The sequence below is a fragment of the Myotis davidii genome, unplaced genomic scaffold, assembly GCF_000327345.1.
Source record: "Myotis davidii unplaced genomic scaffold, ASM32734v1 scaffold73, whole genome shotgun sequence".
In the NCBI taxonomy this organism is placed as follows: Eukaryota; Metazoa; Chordata; class Mammalia; order Chiroptera; family Vespertilionidae; genus Myotis; species Myotis davidii.
Genome location: NW_006286675.1, coordinates 7,589,580 through 7,610,948, shown reverse-complemented (window position 1 = coordinate 7,610,948; position 21,369 = coordinate 7,589,580). Strand labels below are relative to the sequence as shown.

The 21,369-nt window shown below is 35.2% G+C and overlaps 1 protein-coding gene across 7 annotated transcripts in view; it reads left to right on the top strand.

The window, feature by feature from the left end:
- The window catches only part of SOX6 (SRY-box 6), a 185,532-nt gene that overhangs the window by 62,079 nt on the left and 102,084 nt on the right, over positions 1-21,369 (top strand). For 6 of the 7 annotated variants that reach the window (XM_015560429.1, XM_015560430.1, XM_015560431.1 and 3 more), the window contains one exon: positions 5,122-5,329. In XM_015560429.1, coding sequence (XP_015415915.1) covers positions 5,122-5,329 — 208 coding nt within the window. Of the gene's footprint in view, positions 1-5,121; positions 5,330-11,436; positions 11,646-21,369 lie in introns of those variants that run through there. The other variant, XM_015560432.1, reaches the window with a different exon arrangement.

Here is a 21,369-nt window from a genome sequence, read left to right as displayed (position 1 = left end):
TTGTGCGTATTCTTGTTGTAGTTAAGCCTTGATTGTTGTAGATAATACTGGGGGAGGGATTTGACCTCCAGGCCAACTGGCTGTGAGAATCAGCTGTGTCTTCAGTGGGAGAACTTCTGTCCTCTAGGGAGGTGCTAATCTAGCCTTTGCCTGAGGCTATCCCGCAAATGCCTCTGTGCAGGGCTTGGACGGGGGCGGGTCCTGGGGGGATCTACAAGGTGAGCGGAGCGAGCAGTTATGGCTGCTCTCAGTCCCGTCCCCAGGGGCTCTGCCTCTCAGAGTCCCAGCAACCGCTGCAAACCTCGGAGAGAAAGCTGCCTTTGAGTTCTGACCGAAACCAGACAGTCCCGTTTGAGTCTGGGTCCCTAGAGACTTACCCAGATCTGGAGCTCAGTTTGAGACCTCCTCTCGATTGAAACAGACAACCGCGCCCTCCGCCGCCAGCCCGCTCCGCATGCACTTCGCACCTTAGTATTTGACTTCAGCACTGCGCCTCCTCTGAGTCTCAGTATGCTATTCTCTTTCCTCCTAGTCGTAGAACTTCCACTCAGCCAGCCTTCCTGTGGTTCTGGATGATGTCTGTTCCGTCTTTTAGTTGTATTTTTGAAGTGGTTGTTCGAGGCAGCAAACTCCGGCGTTAACCTATGCCACCATCTTGGTTTTTCCTCACATGTTTTTTAATTGATGTATAATTGATGTAAAATGTTATATTAGTTTTAGGTGTACAGCATAATAATTCATGTGAATATCATGATTTAGTATTTGTATATATTGTGAAGTGATCATCACAATAAGTCTAGTTAACACCCGTCACCATCCATACATGTTTTGGTTTTACTATTTACTTTTTTATCCCTTCAGACACAAAAACATCTTACTAAAATATTCATAATTTGTGAAAATTGCTTTTCTTTTCTAGAAACTCTGCCTAATGACTTTTTTTTTCTGGTCCTACTGGGTACTTTTTCACTCTTCTACATATAATTTTTGTACTGTGTTTAACTGATTTCCAGTGAAATACTCTTTACATCATTTGAATCAACAACATTACTTTATTCATTGTATTAGGACTAAGATTCTTATGAGTAATATTTTGAAAAAAATTTTTACTGTTAGATCTGGTGAGGTCACTGATGTTAAGGGTTGAAAGAAAACAAATTTATAGTAAATTTTCTTTGAATGAACTAATGCTTATTCCGTGCCTCATGTACTCTGCTTTTTGTGATGTTCATGTGTTCAGTCATGTTATTCAGCGGTTGTTTTCACAAGAAAGGTCAAAAGAAGAGAGATAATCTCCTTTATGTTATTTTTAAAAATTACAACTAACCAGGCTTCTTAAAATTATTCATAATTATATCTGCATTATAACATTAAGGCAAAGCACATTTATTTCATTTGCCTTAGGGATTGATGTTTCTTAAAGTGAGGTACATCAGAATTAAAGTAACTGTGATCAGAATCACTTGAGATGTTCCTCAAAATTTATATTCCCGAGTCCTACTCTTCAGGGTATGGGAGGAGATGAAGGAATCTGCATTTAACATACTTGCCAGGGGATTCTATATCTTGAAGTTTGAGAATCACTGCTTTAGGGAAATATTGTCTCAGATCTCTCCACCGTTGTGCTGCAGTGACATGCATTTAAGACTCAGATATTATCATTGGGAATCTTGCCTCAATTGATATTTCATAGAACTTGTTTTTAAAACTTAGAGTAAATTGAGCTTTTTTTCTTAAGAAAATGTATTTAAAAATGATTTAGTCCTCTAGAAAAAAAGATTAGAGATTCTTAGTCAAGTCTCTTTTTAAAATTTGGCATGATTGCTTTTTATTGAACAGTAATTTCTTCATTGAAAGTATTTGGATTTGTGTGCCCCTTTACTCAGATAAAATGCCTAGAGGCCTCCACTCATGAAAGGCCAATACTGCTTAAGGTTTAGAAAGATAAAAGTGAGGGCCAAAATTATAAATTTTGTCCCTTTCTATTGTTCCTAAGAATGTTATAAGATTACTTATATGATTTAAGCCATTTGTGATTTCATTCACTGCCTATCTGGGTGCCTTGGAGAAATCATGACTTTTCAGCTTCTTGTTCCCTGCTTCTTGGTGGTGTTGAGCCACTTTGCACACATTATGGGGCTGAGGACAGTGTGTGGGTAATCGGTGTGGGAACCCATGGTTACTGTCTGTGGTGCAGGATGGCAGTGACCACATTACCATGAGTAAAAAAAAACCCAAGAATTGTAGTTGATCTAACAAGTAAGTGACATGAGTAAGACTGAAATTAGTCCTGAGAGAAAAAAGTGGTACTGTATGGAGCCCAGATGCTTTAAGGACAACTTAAAGTTGTTACTCAGGCTGGAGAGCTACTCTTACCATATTTCGAGTGATGGAAAAATTTTCTTTATTATGGACAATGGTGAGTCATCTGTAAGCAACACCTCTTCATGTTTTGACTTGGTCTTGAATCCCTTAGATTGAGTCAGAATTTGTTTTTGACTTATAGGCTATGCTATAAGTCTAATTTGCATTTGAAATGAAAGTGACTGAAGCATGATTGATCAAGTGGTAATTATCAATTTAAAAACACTTAGGTCAGATTTCTGACAGGGACAGTATTAAGAGGTCAAAATGGCTTTCCAAAACATATCTCAGTTTTTGTTTGTCCAAAGTGAAGAATCAAGAGACCATTCCAAAAAGCCATGTTTAAGGCCTAAACATGATTGGCATCTAGTGGAGGTCCTCTGCAACACTCCACAGCATTATTGTAAACTTTAATGGAATATAACGTCTCTCCTGGGAAGGAAGAGATCTAGGACCAAGGTAAAGAAGAGCTCTCTTTCCTGCCCTGCCCCATTAATTGTATCATTTTTACTTGATTTCAGCACAAATGTAATGAGCATTTACTCTGTGATAGTTATTGTGCCAACAATGGGAATGTGGAAAAGATTAAGAGTTAGCTCACAATAATTTTTTGCATGTGTCTGTCCAGTTTTCCTAACACCATTTGTTGAAGAGGTTGTCTTTACTCCATGGTATGTTCTTGCCTCCTTTGTCAAATATTAATTGACTTGTAATGGTGTGGGTCAATTTCTGAGGTTTCTCTTCTGATCCATTGGTCTATATGTAGTTCTTGTGCCAGTACCAGGCTGTTTTGGTTATAATAGCTTTGTTGTATAGTTTGATATCCAGTATTGTGATCTCTCCAACTTTGTTCTTTTTTCTCAAGATTGCTGCAGCTATTTGGGGTTTTATGATTCTGTATAAACTTTTGGAGTATTTGTTCTAGTTCTGTGAAGTATGCTGTTGGTATTTTAATAGGGATTGCCTTGAATCTATAGATTTTTTAAAATTGAATTTATTGGGCTGACATCTGGTTAGTAAAATTATACTAATTCTGTATACAATTCTGCAACACATCATCTGTATACTTCCCCCATCCCACCTTCCCTCTGGCAATCACTATACTGTTGTCTGTGTCCATAAGTCTTTCTTTTTATTTCTTTGCTTAATTCCTTGACTCACAATATTTTAATAGCTTTATTGAGATATAATACACATAACTATTTATCCATTTGATGTATACAATTCAGTAGTTTTAAAAATATTTTCACAGACTTCACAATATTCAATTTAGTTCAAGACTCAGAATATTTTTCACTAGAAAAATGTTTAGGTTCAGGGGGGAGATAATCCTCCTTGACTCCATTCCTAAGTCTGCTCCTTCCATCAGCATAATAGCACCTTTTATTAAACACCACTACCTATGAGCTTAGCATTGAGTCTAATTACTTTATAACTGTTATCTCATTATATGCTCCCAATAACCCTGACAATAAGTTTTATTCCTACCTTCTGTAAAATGACAATAATGTATACATACCTAACATTTATTAAGTACAATTATTATTTAATATATGAGGAAACTTACTTCTCTAGATTCCTTTTCCTTCCATCCCTTCCCACTAATTATTAACTGTAACTTACCTGCTGCTTCTTCCTCTACGTAGTTCTGGAAGCTTGCCAGGCTTCTTTGTGAAGATGGAGAGAAATATACGACCAGATAGGATTTTCAAGCTTCTGATGAGAATCACAAAGGCTTATTAGTTCACGACATTTCTTACTGGGAGCGAGACTGCCCAAGCACAGACAGATAAGGCGAACGCAAGACTACTGATGGGCAATGGCCAAATAGTAGTTGCTTTCAGCCCTCAGTTCTGATTTAGAGAGATATTTAAATATTTTCTTTCTATAAACTTTTAGGTGTCTATTATTTTTAATCTAAGATTTGTTTTTCCTCCTCACAGTTGGCCAACTTTCCCTGTACTGTGAAGTAATTCATGTGCAAATATTTCTGTAACACACTTGTTCTTTTGTAAACAAACATAAACAACAAACCATTTCTAAATACCACATGACAAAAAAAAATGTAATACCCTTTGTAATACTTTAAGCAATAAAAAAAACCCCAAAACAAATAATAAAAGACAAAAAAAGAAATGTGTGTGACTATGATAAAGGCAAGGAATAGAAAGAGGTTTCTGTAACTTTCGATAGATAGACAGCTAGAAAAAAAGTGATTTTCCCCAAACCCAGCACACAAAAATATTCAGGTTAGTTATTTTTCTGGCAGTGACTTAGACATTTTTTATATTTTCTGATGAACAATTAACAATCATTGAAGCTAATTTCTCTACTGTTTCTAAGTTCAAGGATGATAATGTTTTTGTGATGTATATGTATTTTTAGGCTGTGCTAATTAAACTGCCAATTTAAAGAAAAACTTTACCAATTCTAATAATTAGTCATTGAATCTAAACTATTTTAAAAGAAGGGCACAAATGCAGAAGAAGTTGAGGTGTCCATTTTGAAATTGGTTTTGAACCACTTAGGTTGCTTTTAATAAAAACAACAACGTACCAGTATGAATCTGCATTTTCAGGTTAGTTCCTTTGATAACTGCTTTAGTGTTTAGTATTTTTTTTTAAGTGGAGATGGTTACTGTATTTTATTTGTCCATCTAAGCATCACATATTGTCATTCTGAGTTTGGGATTTTTTCTCCCAATGATATGAAAAGAAACAAGTATTCTAATGGTTTTATTTTATTCTGTTTTTCTAGGAGTCAGAGAATAATAAGTTATGTTCCCTATATTCCTTCCGAAATACCTCTACCTCACCACATAAGCCTGACGAAGGGAGTCGGGACCGCGAGATAATGACCAGTGTTACTTTTGGAACCCCAGAACGCCGCAAAGGGAGCCTTGCCGATGTGGTGGACACACTGAAACAGAAGAAGCTTGAGGAAATGACTCGGACTGAACAAGAGGGTATGTGTGGACTTAACTGTTGGGCTTTATTCTTTTAAAAATTCCAGGCCTTAAAAAAAAAGGGTGGGATTTCAAGGGCCAGAGAAGTGCATAATTGGCACTAGCCTGGAAAAAGTTATTCAGAGGTTACCATGGTGATGGCAGACGTGATCCATTAGGAGTGTTAAGCAGATAGCTCCATTTATGTAACATTTTTGTGCATTTTTTTGTTCTTATGATAACAAATCAAGGTTTTAAACTGACTATAAGCCTTGCCCTGGAAAAAGGTAGTATAGGAATTTTTTTCAGCTGCAACTTTAATTTTCTCTCTCCTACTTCCTATTGTTGGATAGTGTTTGATTATGAAAAATCAATTGCTTAAAAAGCAAAAAGAAAACCCAAAGCAATTTATTTCTCCGCACTTTTAGGAATATTATAAATATTATTATTTTATCTCCAAACATTATAGCATTGAGGGTTTCTAATATTGTTAAAGCTAAATGTTCAAGGGGGAAGTGCTTTGACACAGGAAAATATTCCATATATTCCATATCTACCTTCTCTCCCACAAGAATCCACCTAGGTTCAAGTACCTCTAGACTCTTTAATAATACTTAGTAAAAATTTATCTTTATTGTTGAAAGTATTACAGATGTCTCCCTTTTCTCCCCCATTAATCTCCTCTACCCTGCACCTGCTACCTTCCACCCCCCATCCCCAGGCCTTCACAATACTATTGCCTGTGTCCATGGGTTATGCATGGACACACTAGTATGCATGGGTTATGCATGGGTTATACTAGTATGCATACAAGTTCTTTGGTTAATCTCTCCCTTGCCACCTCCATCCCCACCTTCCCTCTGATGCTTCTTTGTTTTCAGTTAAATAAATCAAATCTAAGTGATTGCTATAATGTGCATGTTCTTTTATATTTTATGTACAGATTTTAGACTTTAAAATGTAGGATAATTAATGGTTCTGGATTTACTACTAACATTGTAAATTTAAATCTCTGTGGCATATAGGGAAATGGGGATTTGATATAAGGGAATTTTTCATGTTACTTAATTTTATTCGTTCAAGGGCTCAAAAATTTAAAAACTTTCAAATAAAATTTTGTGGAAGTTTCAAATTAATTTTTGTGGATGTGTTTAGCACATCAGCAATTTTTGTGGAAATTCTAGAATGTATTACATGCTTTTCTGTCTTACTAACCACATTATATGGCATAAAAGTAAATATTATTTGATGATTTGAAGTCATGATGTAGTAGCCTATGAACACCAATACCTATCTAACAATTAACATGACCCTGGGTAAGTTCTAAAATATCCCTGAGCCACAAAATTTAAAATTTGATATGGTACCTATATCTGACTTGGTAACTCAAACATTTTGAGAATTAACTATAATAATGAATATAAAAGTCTCGTATGAACTGCAAACTGCATAAATTTGAGGTATTAAAATGATTATAATATTATAAATGTCAGTTATTTTACCATGCTATATGTAATGATGCCCCCAGAAATCATTGGGATAATTAAGGCTGTTTGGCTCTATGGTTATTTCCTTGTAGTTATGAAACTTTGGAGTTCTTGTGTTTGTTTGATATAGATATAATTTTCAGTGTGTGTGTGTGTGTGTGTGTGTGTGTGTGTGTGTGTGTGTTTATGTGTTGGTTTCTCTTCTTTAGGTTGCAGGCTGCTACTTCTTGCTTAGTTGTGAATAATTTCTAATTTTCTCCTATTAATCTATAATTCATGAAATTAGATGATCATGACATTCTGGACTATATTTAAAATATGAATAAATGTCTGGGTAAATTATTGAGAGATTCTAGGTAATATTGCTGCAGCTATTCAGGGTCTTCTTATTTCATATGAATTTTTGGAGACTTTGTCCTAGGTCTGTGAAATATGCCGTTGGTATTTTAATGGGGATTGCATTGAATCTATAGATTGCTTTGGGTAGTATGGACATTTTAATAATGTTGATTCTACCAGTCCATGAACACGGTATATTTTTCCATTTATTTAGGTCTTCCTCTATCACTTTTTTTCAATGTCCTTTAGTTTTCTGAGTAAAGGTCTTTTACCTCCTTAGTTAAGTTTATTCCTAGATGTCTTATTTTTTTTGGTGAAATGGTAAATGGGATTTTTTTCATTTCTTTCATTCTTTTTCTTTTTTTTTAGTTTCTCTTTCTGTGAGTTAATTATTGGTGTGTAAAAAAGCCATAGAATTCTGGGTGTTAATTCTGTATCCTTCAACATTGCCAAATTTATTTATGAAATCTAGTAGTTTTTTTGATGGGGTCTTTAGGGTTTTCTATGTACAATAACATGTCATCTGCAAATAATGACAGTTTTACTTCTTCCAATTTGCTAGAATTTTGTTGAGGATTTTAGTATCTATGTTCATCAGGGATATGGCCTGTAATTCTCTTCCTCTGTAGTGTCTTTTGGGATTAGGATAATGCTGGCTTTACAGAAAGAGCTTAGAAGTGTGCCTTCCTCTTGAATTTTTGGAATATTCTGAGGAGGGAAGGTTTTAGTTCTTTGAATGTTTAGTAAACCTCCCCTGTGAAGCGGTCTGGACCAGAGCTTTTGTATACTGGAAGTTTTATTGATTACTGCTTCAATTTCCTCCATAGTTATCAACCTATTCAGATTTTTTTATTCTTCCTGATTGAGTTTTAGAAGACTGTATTTTTCTAGGAATATGTCCATTTCATCTAGGTTGTCCATTTTGTTGGAATAGAGTTGTTCATAGTATTTTTTTTTTTTTACAATCCTTTGTATTTCTGTGGGGCCAGTTGTTATTTACCCTCTTTCATTTCTGATTTTGTTTATTTGGGTCCTCTCTCTTTGTTCCTTGGTGAGCCATCAGTCTTGTTTATCCTTTCAAAGAACCAGCTCTTGGTTTTATTGATCTTGTGCATTTTCCTTTTTTTGGTCTCTATGTCATTTATTTCCACTGTGATCTTTATTATTTCCTTCCTTCTGCTTACTCTGGGCTTTTCTTATTGCTCTCTTTCTAATTTTTGAAGTTGTAGGGTTAGATAATTTATTATAAGTTTTTCTTGTTTTTTAAGGTAGTCCTGTAGTGCTATGCACTTCTCTCTCAGGACTGCTTTCACTGTGTCTCATAGATTTTGTATTGTGTTGTTCATTGCCATTTGTTTCCAGGGTGTTTTTTTATTTCTTCTTTGATCTCTTTGGTAATCCAATCATTGTTGAATAGCATGCTATTTAGCCTCCAAGTGCTTGATTTTTTTAATTGTTTTTATTGTTGTTGATCATAAAACTCTTAGGAGAAAAGATAGGTGGTAGCTCCTTGATATTGGTTTTGGTGATGATATTTTGAATATGACACCAAAAGAAAAAGCAGCAAAAGGAAAACTTGATAAGTGGGACTATATCATACTAGAAAGTTTCTGCACAGCAAAGGAAACCATCAACAAAATGAAAAGGCATCTGATGGAATGTGAGAAAATACTTGTAAATAATATGTCTGATAAAGGGCTAATATCCAAAATATGTAAAGAATTTATATAACTTTAGAATGGCTTTTATAAAAATGACAAGAAATTACAAGTGTCAGTGAAGATGTGGAGAAAAGAGAACTCTTATGCATTGTTGGTGGGGATGTAAACTGGTATAACCACTATGGAAAACAGTATGGAGGTTCCTAAAATAATTAAAAATAGAACCACCATAGATCCATTGATTTTACTTCTGGGTGTTTATCTGAAAAAACACACCCAACACTAACTCAAAAAGATATAAGTATCACCATGTTCATTGCAGCATTATTTACAACAGCCAAAATATGGAAGTAACCTAAGTGTCAATGGATGGGCAAATGGATAAAGAATAGGTGGTGTATATATACAATGGGATATGATTCAGCTATAAAAATAATGAAATCTTGCCATTTGCAGCAATATGGATGGACCTCAAGGGCATTACATTAAGTGAAATAAGTCAGACACAGAAAGACAAATACCATTTGATCTCACTTTTATGTGGATTCTAAAACAAGCAAGCAAGCAAACAAACAAACAAACAAACAAAAAACCCAAAAGGGTGATGGTGGGAGAAATGGGTGAAGAGGTCAAAAGGTAAAAAGAAATAAAATATACACATCCTTTAAGAAAATTGTAGTATGACTGGCATGGTTCAGCTGTTGAGCATGGACATATGAACCAAGAGGTTGTGATTCAATTCCCGGTCAGGGCACATGCCTAGCTTGCAGGCTTGATCCCTAGTAGGGCTGTGCAGGATGCAGCCAATCAATGATTCTTTCACATCATTGATATTTCTCTCTCTCTCTCCCCTTCCCTGTCTGAAATCATTAAAAACATATTAAAAAAAGAGAAAATTATAAAACTTATTGACATAAAATATTTGGATAAATGGAGAGTTATATCATATTTGTGGATAGCAACACTAAATAACATAATAAACTGAAATCTCTTGACTTGGGGTGTGAATACACAATACAATATACAGATGATGTATTATATAATTGTACACCTAAATCTTCTATAATTTTATTAATGTCACCCCAATAAATTCAATAAAAATGAAAAAAATCTTATCACATTAATCTACAAATTCAATAAGTTTTTAATAAATATAACAAATGGATTTGTGAATGTTTAGTGGTAGGGCACTTAAAGGTGATTGGAAAATTTATATGGAAAGCAAAGGGCCAAGAAGAGCAAAGACAATTTTGCAAAAGTGTAGAGAGGGGACCATCTTACTTATAAAAAAAGTATGCAAAAATACATATGGAATATATGTCTGAAAATGTAGGTTGTATTCAGGTTATAGAGGACCTTTAATTCTTGGCTAAGGAGTTTGAACTTTATATTGAAGTTTATGAAGGAATCATTGACTACTTTTTAGTACAATAGGTGATGGATTAAAGCTTCTTCCCAGGAAGGTTAATCTGGCAGAACTGTATAGGATATATGGGAGCATGGAGAGACATTAAGGAAATTGTTTCAGGCTGGAGATAATGAGGGCCAGGACTAAGGTGGCAGAAATGAGAAAGGAAGAAGGGGTGCATATGGAAAAGACATTAGGAGTTAGAATTATTAGGACTTGACATTTAAGTGAGGGGACCAAGAGAGAGGGATGGTTCAAAGGTAACTCAGAGTTTTTAAACTTTGGGTGAATAGAAGGGTAGTAACACAATCTCTCTATATAAAAGCCTAAGTGACCAGCCAACCGGCCTACTGGCTGGTAGCTATAATGTACACTGAACACCAGGGGCAGACGCTCAACGCAGGAGCTGTTAAGCTGTGGTTATTTGGCATCGGCGGTTCTCAGATGATACACCCGGAACCAGAGAGGAGGGAGGCTGATTCCGGGTGTGTCACCTGAGAACCACCCTCTCACAATCTGGGACTCCTCGGGGGATGTTGGAGAGCAGTTTTGGCTCAATCCCAGCAGGCCAGGCTGAGGGACCCCACCAGTGCATGAATCCATGCACCGGGCCTCTAGTTAATAATTAAAAAAAAAAAAGAAGTAGAGGAACATGTTTTAGAGATAAGGGCAATGAGGATTTCTATTTTTAATTTTGAGTTTGATTCCTAGTTTTGATTATTATACTGCTTAGAGCAATAGAACAGAATAGTATAATGGGAGAGCAGAAATAATTATAGAAAAGGTCATTAAAAAGTTTCTGATAGATTTTGGATTCTATAATAATTATATTCTAGGTCTGAGGAGATATAATAGCTCCATCATATTTGCCTGTATTTGACCCTTTAAAACCCCAGGTCCATCTCCTCCTTTGAGACATCTCTTATCCCATGGAATATGTAAAAGCTTTGAAATACATAACCCACCTTTACTTCCCGTCTACTTCCTGGTTTGAAGGCCATGCCTCATGAGTGACAAGCCTGTGTGACTGGCATAATAAATAACCTTTCCCAAGTAATTCTTGGACTGGAGAATGTTTTGACTCTATCAGACTAAATATCCCTCCCTTCCCCTCACTTCCCCTCAAATACAGGAACTGTTTTATAAAAGGTTTATTTATTATGGTCTATTTTGAAAGAATATCTACATGATAAAAACTCTGCACCTAGTAATAGGAAAGTTATTCTCTTACAGGCAGATTCTTTGATCAACCAAATAATTCTCCAGTGTTTTATCTGCTATACCTTCAAGAAATGCGCTCTCCAGAGCAGTGTTTGCACTGGGTTGCTGAAATACTGATGAACAAAGGTGTTCTGTCTGAAGAGCCTCCTCTGAAAGTGAGATCGATGGGAAAATCAGCAACATTTTTTGTTTTTCTGTCAATTTAACCTTGGTGTGTTTTTTTGTCACAGAGAAGTAGGTAGGTGGATAGATAATTAGATAAATGCACAGATGCATGGATAGATATATAGAATGAATAAATTATCAGAATCTGCCTTTTAAAACATTGTTTATATTGGTGGGTAAAGTGTGCAGAAAGACTTTTATTAATAGATTTAGGTTAAGATGCTTCCAAGTTAAAAATCCTTCAACTGTGATTAAATGATGAATTTTAGTTATCCTTGTATCACCCATCTTGTTGCCAATGTAGCTGGGCTCTAACATAAGCGACAGTTGTCAGAAAATGAATACTTTAAAAAGGACTTCTATATCTAAATACTTATATTTAATCAGAGAGTCCTTTGGCTTCTGAAAATAAGTTGTCTAATGAGAATTTCATTTGAGCAGCTGTGACTGAGGAGGTCAACAGGCATTGCCTAGGAGAATATGGCCCAGCTGGTTAAATCTGGTTGTTGTCGTGATTTAAATGGTCAAGTGCTGCTTGTAATCCAGGACCGTCTGTTTGTAAAGGGAATAGTGAGTGCTTCAGCATAATGTACAGCTGTTTTAATCTCTCTTTAATAATAGTGCTTCAGCTACTATCATGTCTTATGTATCATACTACTAAGTATATGATCCTAGGCTGAATGAACTAGTTTGGGCCAGGTTTTGGCATCCTGTGAGATTGTAAAGAAAGGGATAGTGATGTAAATCTCAACTCTTGACAAAATAAATCCTTCCTTCTGACTTTCTGACCCCTTTTAAAAGACTTATTTCTTAGGTAATAATTATTGTGACCCGGCGGGAGTGATAAAGCTTGTGGTTATATAGAAGCAGTACACTAAGTGAGCACTCTTTGATAGAGGCATAAATTTAATGGAAAGCATGCAGGATTTAGGTACAGCTTCATATCTGTTGGTCAGAAATTAGAGTATTCATCCAGTGGAATTGTATTCTTTGAACTATCATGCTAATGAAAGTATGTGGATTTATTTGACTATATGTAGTGAAAGGGCATGAGCATTTGAGCTTTGGATTCCTGGTGGGATAGGCTTTCCAATGGATTATGCAGCTGTTACCCAGCACAAGAATGAACACATGTTTATGTGTATATCTGATGGGTTATTATCATTATTCACATCTCTAAATAATAATTTGGATTTCTACATATATTTTCTCTGAATTATATTTAGTTAGCCTATATGTTGGTGTGTATTGCTCATCTGATAGCTTTGCTGTACTAAATGGGAAATGTGATACAGTTTTAAAAAATGGAAAAACTCATTTTTGAAAGTCATGTGTATTTGAATGAGCTAGATCTGGGTTTGAATATATGTTCTAATATTTAGAGAGATAATAAAGCCTACTGATTAAGAGTGTGGGCTCTGGAACTAGACTGCCTGTTTGAAACTCAGTCCAGCATTTGCCAGTTGGGTGACATAGGACACCTCTCTGTGCCTTAGTTTCCTCAGTCAAAAAATATACATAATTATAGTGCTATCATGAGGATCAAGATTTAGTTAATGTACCTAAAACATTTAGAAGATATACAGAACATAGTAAGTGCTCAGAAATATAACCAACATTGTTTCCTAGCTGTGGGACCTTGAACAAATTATATTTTGTGCTTCAGTTCCCTCATCTGTAAAACTGGATAAATGATACCTTGTAGGGTTTTGTAAAGATTTGAAATATCTACACTAATAAAAAAGAAACATGCAAATTGGTGTCACTCTGCTATGCCCACCAGCCAATCAGAGTGACTATGCAAATTAACCAAACAAAGATGGCAGTTAATTTGCATATGTAGGCCCAGAGCAAAGACTGAAGGCTCTGGCTGGAGTGAAGACTGAAGACTGAAGACTGGAGAGGCTTGGCTTCTCTGCTGCAGCCAGACCAAAGGCCTGGGTCCCAGGTGCCGAAGGAAAACCGGTGCCAGAAGCCAGGGGAAGGAAGGCCTATTGCACGAATCTTCGTGCAACAGGCTCCTAGTTATATGTATATAAAACACATAGCTTATATAATTGTGGTTATTACCATATTGCTATTCTAACTACTATTACTGTTATTATTTGTAGAAAAAAATAAGAGAAATATTACAGAAAAGTCATCCTGCACCACATACGGAATCATAGGAAATGTCCCATGGTGTTAGGGGATTTTAGCATTTGGCAGCAATGATGTTCTTGTTTTCTGGAAGAGCAATTCAGTTGAGCTCTCCTTTCAAGATTCTGGGAAAAGCTGATACTAAAATTTCCCCACTGGAAGCCAAACTTCCCTGCTGTTGTTAGTGAGAGAGGTTGGTAAAGGCTTGGATGAGGTTTTTAGAGCAATTTTTAAGAGTAATGTGTTCTGTTAAAAAAAATCTAATAAAAGCCCAGGCTGAAAAAATTTAACATTCATACCATGATAAAGCATCAAAAGGATCCTTTAAAGCAAAATTTATGGATATTAGGTTTTTGCCACATCTTTAATTCAAAAATTAAAAATTTAAAAATTGTATTGGTGAAGTGTTTAGGGTATCTCAGATCCAAAGCTTTTTCTTTTCTTTTCTTTTTTATTAGTTAAGGTATTACAAATGTGTCCTCATTCCCCCCCACTCCCATTAACCCCCTTTCTTTATATTTCTCATTCATGGGAGAAATTGGAAAAGTTTTGGAGTTTTGCTTAAGAAACGCATTAAGTATTCATTATAACCTCATGTCAATTCATTTTTTTCTTCTTTTTAAAATACATCTTTCTTCTCTATGATATTTGTGTCCTTGGTCCTGTTTTAAAGAATTTGTATCATATTCATAGCAAATAGTTATTTAGTACCAGATAATGTAAATAAACATATTTTTGAAAGTATGTACTATTAGGGATTAAAATGAGGAGCTAGAACTGGTTTTTGAATTATGAAAAATATTATGTTTGGTAGGTTTGTATTAAGTATATTTGCTTTCTGATTTTTTGGAAACTGGTCATCCTCTCATAAGACTTTATAAAAGATATACTCATCCTGAATCCTGTGAGCCATAGACATTATGAACAAATCTTGGTTATTTCTATTTACTGTTTTGCAACTCCCATTTACAGTGTTGGCAATGTTCTAGTGCAGTGGTTCTCAACCTTCCTAATGCCGTGACCCTTTAATACAGTTCTTCATGTTGTGGTGACCCCCAACCATAAAATTATTTTCGTTGCTACTTCATAACTGTAATTTTGCTACTGTTATGAATCCTAATGTAAATATCTGATATGCAGGATGTATTTTCATTGTTACAAATTGAACATAATTGAAACATAGTGATTAATTACAAAAACAATATGTAATTATATATGTGTTTTCCGATGGTCTTAGGCGACCCCTGTGAAAGGGTGATTTGATCCCCAAACGGGTCGCAAACCATAGGGTGAGAACCGCTGTTCTAGTAGGTTGAGTCATTTTCCTGACTTGATTTTGTGTGTCTCTGCCTTGAAAAGATACTTCAAATTTCTTGGCCTGTTTTTATCTTCTCAGTTTAAAACATTTTGTTCTTAAAGCTCTTTCTCTAGGAATGTTAACAGATGCAGGCAATTGCTTCTGATTTTTCCTCTTATTGACCTGGGAAGCAAGAAGGTGCTCTCATAGCATTTTGTTATTTAGAAAGAGGATGAAGTTTTCAGGTGGTTGATGAAATGCCATATTCTTATATGATTTTTGAACCTGTGGAGTTTAAGTGGATAATTAACATTTTGCACTTTTTCCCATGTAAAATTCATTAGATTCACTTCTTCAGGATTTATGCTGGTATTCTCAAAAGTAATAGGGGGCAGTTTTTAGATCTATATATCTTCTCTTATACAATATGTATAAGGAAAAATGAAAAGAAAATGAAGTGGTAAACTTAAATATGTGTTTATTATGTAATACTAGAAGCCAGGTGCATGAAATTCATGCACAAGGAGATGGTCCCCCAGCCTGGCCTGCACCCTCTCCAATCCAGGACCCCTCAGGGGACATCCCTCTCACAATCTGGGACCACTGGCTCCTAACCACTCACCTGCCTGCCTGTCTGATCGCCCCTTACCTCTCTGCCTGCCTGCCTGCCTGATCGCCCCTAGCTGCTCTCCCCTGCCAGGCTGATCGCCCGTAACCGCCTCTGCCTTGGCCCCCACCACCATGGCTTTGTCTGGAAGGACGTCCGGAAGGATGTCTGGAAGACATCTGGTCTAATTAGCATATTATTCTTTTATTAATATAGATTTGATACATGTGTTAGATATAAAAATTAAATAGCCACCTGGGAATTCATCATCCAACTTAATAAAAATTATTGATACTATTGAATCTACCTATTTTATTCACCTGTCCAATCTCTTTGTTTTCCATCTAGATGTAACTATTGCCAAGCATTTGTTTTATCATCTTCCTTTTTTTATTTATTTTAAAGCAGTTTTGTATGTGTGCCTAAATAACACATTATTTAACATATTTTTTAAGAACTTTGTTTAAATATATCACATTGTAACTTTATGTGATTTGCTTTTTTATACTCATAATTATATTCTAAGTTCAATTTTGCTCTGAACAGCTATAGTTTATTTTAATTTTTGTGTAATATTCCATGTAGTATCCCATGGAATGCTACACAGAAGTATATTCTACTGTCTTCTGTATCTGGACATCTGGATGATTTCCAGTTTTCTGCTCAAAGATGGTATGAACATTCTTGCACCTGTCTTCTGATACACATGTGCATGAGCTTTTTCTCTAGGGTGTATTCCCAGGAATGGAATTGCTGTTGACAGTTTTTGTATTCTTTTTCCACTCTGTTGGAAAACATTACTCAAAGAAGTTGTCATTGCAGTGTGTGTGTGAGTGTGTGTGTGTGTGTTATAATTCCTGAAAGCTTTAACTTAACTGTCTCTATACCTTTTGGTACTACCTTCCTGAAAATGTCTAGTACTAGTTTCTTTTTATCACTGAGCTTTTCAGAAGCTCACAAGAGCCTTTGATGGACACTTACCTGCAATTTTCTTTTTTCTTCTTGTTATATCTTATTAGGATGTCTTCAGCCCTTCTTTCAACTATGGGCATGAATGTATTGTCATTCTCTTGCTGGTCTGTGATTACTAGGTTTGTTAGGAAACATACTTCTGCCCCTTTTGATTCCCTTTATTAACGTTTCCAGTTCAGTATGGTTTTGAATCAAAGTTAATTCCTGATCTCTATATTATGCTCACAATATTTTTTTTCTTAAATACCTCTTCATATTCAAAATGAACTAGCAAATCCTGTTGATTATTGCCACTATTCTATCCAGCATTTATATTGAAATAGACTTTTTTTCTAGCCAAAGGACTGACTTGTTAGCTGTAAATCTTCACCTTTTAAAAAATAATGTTTAATTTGAGGATCCTCTCAGATACTGACCTTGATTTGATGTGCATTTTTGTCCTGACTCTGGTAACTTCCTAGGTAGTACCTAATAATCAATTAATTAGTTAATAAATTGAGTTTCTTAGCACTAGTTTCTTAATTTGGAAAATGAGGACATTGGTTTAGCATTAAAGGCCAAATTCTAAAGTTCAATGCTGCTTTGATTTTCTCTTAAAGTTTGTATCCAAATTTCAGCACCCACTATGACTAATTTTCTCTTTCAAGCTGTTTTCAGACTAAACAATTCATCTGAACCAATCTCATGATTCATTTTCCTTTATTATGCTTGAAGTTGTCCTTTACTATTCTCAGTCTCTTTTTACCTGATACTAGAATCTTTATGAAGATAGAGATAAAAGCTGCCACTTATTTTTGACGTCTGAGAGTCATTGTCCAAGGAAGTACTTCTAGACAAAGTCAGAGGTAATTGGCTTAGAGAGTTCTGTATATGGTTTGAGAGATTGGTAAACAGAGGGCTGTGTTAGTTGGTACCATAATCCAGAAGAAGGTAAAGGCTGGGCTGTTGTAAATGGGTTTTGGGCCTGAGAGGGACTTCATGACCATAATTATTAGCCATATGAGGATTTGGTTTAATCTTGAATAAGTGTGACACTTAGATCTACCATAGCGTTCTTAAGGGTTTGAGTATAACTAAGGAGCCATCGCTGAGACAAGTACTCCCACAATGAAATCATAGAATGTAGGCCATCCACTAGCACTGGAAGTGCAGAAGTTAGAGGCATGTGGACGTCCCTACTTGCTCTCACATGATGAATTGGAATTGGACATGTACAAATAGTTGACTAGAAAAAAATTGAAGGTATAATGAAAAATAACTAGAAAATGTGGCAAAGTATTGAATTATTTGCGATAAGATACATGGCAGTGGCAACAGCTACTAACTTACAATTTTTACATGAAGGCAACCTATAATCAAAGGTAGTTTTTAGGATGGCTAAAAAACTGTTCACTAGATTCCATTCTACTCCAAAGTGCAGTCATTACTTTAACTGGGACTTCCCCCAGATACATCAGAAATCTCTTTTATCTTGCACTTTTTGTTCATTTTGTAGACAGGGAAGAGATGGGAAATTTAAGAATTGATGCATAAGCAACATGTTGTTTTGGAGCTATCTCCCTTTGTTTTCAGGTAGAAGAGGGAAACTGGGGAAAAGTACTCGATGTACCTAATGTAAAAAGTCCTAAACATTATTCTTTTGGAAAATATCTGATAATACCACATACAGTGACAGTGTCATTTTGAAATACAGAAAACAGTAGTAAATTAATGTTTTTTGCTTGTAAATATTGTTGTCACAAAACTCATGTGTCCAAAAGCTCATGTATTAATTTTATTTCCCCATTATTAATTTTAATTTAACTCTTAAGCCCTCATTTTGACTAATAGCAGAAAGTCTGATCTCACTTCCGGTAAGCTCAATTACTTCAGAATTTAACTTCAGTCAGTTAGAATTATGCCCCTTTTATTTCTTCATGGTGTTATCTGATATTCAGAGGGTTTAGGCATTTTACTGGCATTGGAGCATTGGTATCTGGCCAATGATCATCAATCTCTATTATGCTTGGAATAAAATTCATTGCTTAGAACAAACAGCATACTCTAGCTCTCAGGGCCCATCTTATATTACTTTACCCTCTTCTTAGGCCACTCCAGCTGCACCAGCTTCTCCCTACCCCCACCTCAAGCATATCTTAGTTTCTTTGTACTTGCTTTCCCCTGTATCTAGAATGATTTTCCTTTAGATCTCTGTATACTGGCTCCATCTTATCATTCAGATCTCAGCTTACTTATCTCTTCCTCAGAGAAGCCTTACTTAACCTCTAAATCCGAAGTGGACTCCAGTTGCTCTTTAACATATTATTCTATTTTGTTTTCACCTTGGCATTTCTCACTACCTGATATGCTCTTGTTCATTTGTCTTCCAACTGTCTGTCTCACTCCACCAAACAGAGAAAGTCAATGAGAGCAGAGACCTTCTCTGGTTTGCCGACTGCTGTATTCCCAGGGAGTCCCTCTTTTTATCACCCTTTCTTCTCTTTATTGGTGCACATTACCTATTTAAAAATCAGCTGCCAATGGGAATGTGATTCTAGATATAATTTCATTTTCTATTGTCCACTAAGTTAGACATACACTTCTTAACTATTCTGAAACTACAGCCTTTCACTTCTCAGTTCACCATAACTGTCTGTAACTTGTGAAGTTACACAAGTGTATAAATTTCTTAGATATGCCCAAATTATTCAAACTATTGTAAAAACTGAGGGTCACCATCTCTCATTTTCTGTGGCTACTCCACCCTTCACTTGCTGTGTAGTTAGTATTACCTTCAGAGGTTGGGGTATTCCTTCCTGGTACCTAATGTTATTTTCCTAGCTTATTTTTTTTTCTTAATTGAATTATTTTAACTTTAAAGTTGTGAGAGTTCTTTATAATTCTAGATATGTGGTTTGCAAATGTGTTCTCTCAGTCTGTAACTTACCTTTTCATTTTCTTTACATAGGCTTTCACAGAGCAGGGATTTATACTTTTGAAGAGGTCTAATTAAGCCATTTTTTATTTTAGGGATTATGCTTTTGGTGTCAAGTCTAAGAACCATTTACTTAGCTCAATGTTCTAAACATTTTCTCCTGTGTATTTTTCTAAAAGATTTAGAGTTTTACATTTTATATTTAAGTCTATAATCCACTTAGAGTTGTTTTTGTGTCATGTGTGAAATTTATGTCACATTATTGCATTTATAAGGTTTAGGTTTCATTTTCTTTTCATTAGCAACATCATTGGATATAAAACCTATATATACATAAAAACATAAAAATTAATCACATTTCTATATATTAGCAATGAATGTATGAAAACTAAAGTAAAAGACACAATACTATTTACATTTGTTTACATAAGATGAAAAGGTTAGGTATACATTTAACAAAACATGTACAGGATCTGATGCTAAAATTATAAAATTCTGATAAAAGAAATCAAAGAAGGCCTATATAAATGGCAAGACATACCATGTCATGGGTTGGAAGACCCAATATGGTAAATATGACAATTCTTACCCAAGTGATCTGTATGTTTAATGCAATTCCTGTCAATATCCCAACAAGACTATCCTATGCATAGACAAACTTATTCTAAAATTTACATAGAAAGGGACAGGACCTAGAATAGCTAAGATATTCTTGACAAAGAAGAATAATATGTTAGGAATCACTGTACCCAATATTAAGATGAACTCTGTAGCTACAATAATCAAAACAATGTGGTTTTGGCAGAAAAATAGACATATTGATTGATGGAACATAATATAGAGAACCCACAAATGGAATCACAAAAATATGCTCAACTTATTTGGAAAGATGGAAAGTATTATTTGCTATTTATATTTGTTGATCTTGCCTCCAAAGAATATTCTTTTAAAATATATTTTATTGATTTTTTACAGAGAAGAAGGGAGAGGGATAGAGAGGTAGAAACATCAATCAGCTGCCTCCTGCACACCCCCAACTGGGGATGTGCCCACAACCAAGGTACATGCCCTTGACCGGAATCGAAGTTACACTATAATAAGCATTAATCTAAAAATCTGTCGATTTATAAAAGGTTCCAAAGAGATGAATAATATTATGGCTCAAAGGAGATGAGTTGATTCAATTTTTAGGGAGTGTCTCTTCAGCTAAGAGAATACATAAACACATACACACACACACACACACACACACGTATATATTCATTATTTCCATAAGCATTTATTAAACTCTTTCACCTGGTGAAATGGGCTTGAGGTGAGGAGAGATAAAAATAGAGACAGAAGATGAACAGAGGGACAAATAAGTGTTGGTGTTTAGTAGCCCATAGTTTAGTGGGGGAAACATGCACATAGAGTAATTATATTATCATAAGTGCTATAGTAGAAAGGTCTTTAAAATGTTGTGGGAGTACAGAACAGGGAACTAACATTTTGTCTAGGACATCTTAAAAGGGATTTGTAGATATTTAAATTGGATTTTGATGAATTATGAGCTATTTATAGTAAAGAAGAGAGAATCACAGGTAAGGAAAACAGCATGTGTAAAGTTTCAGTAGTATAAATAAACCTGTGTGGTGAGAGTTTGGATTTTCTTTTAGGTAGTAGGGAGCAATTGAGAGCTTTGTAAGGAAGAGGATGAGTGACATAAATGGACACATTTCTTAGAAGAGAAATTTTGGTGGCATTGTGATTATCAGTTGGAAAGCAGCAAGGCAAAATGCAGGAAAAATCTTTTAGTGGGCTATTTTAATGGGCTATGCATGAACTGATAAGAGTCTAAACATAAAGCAG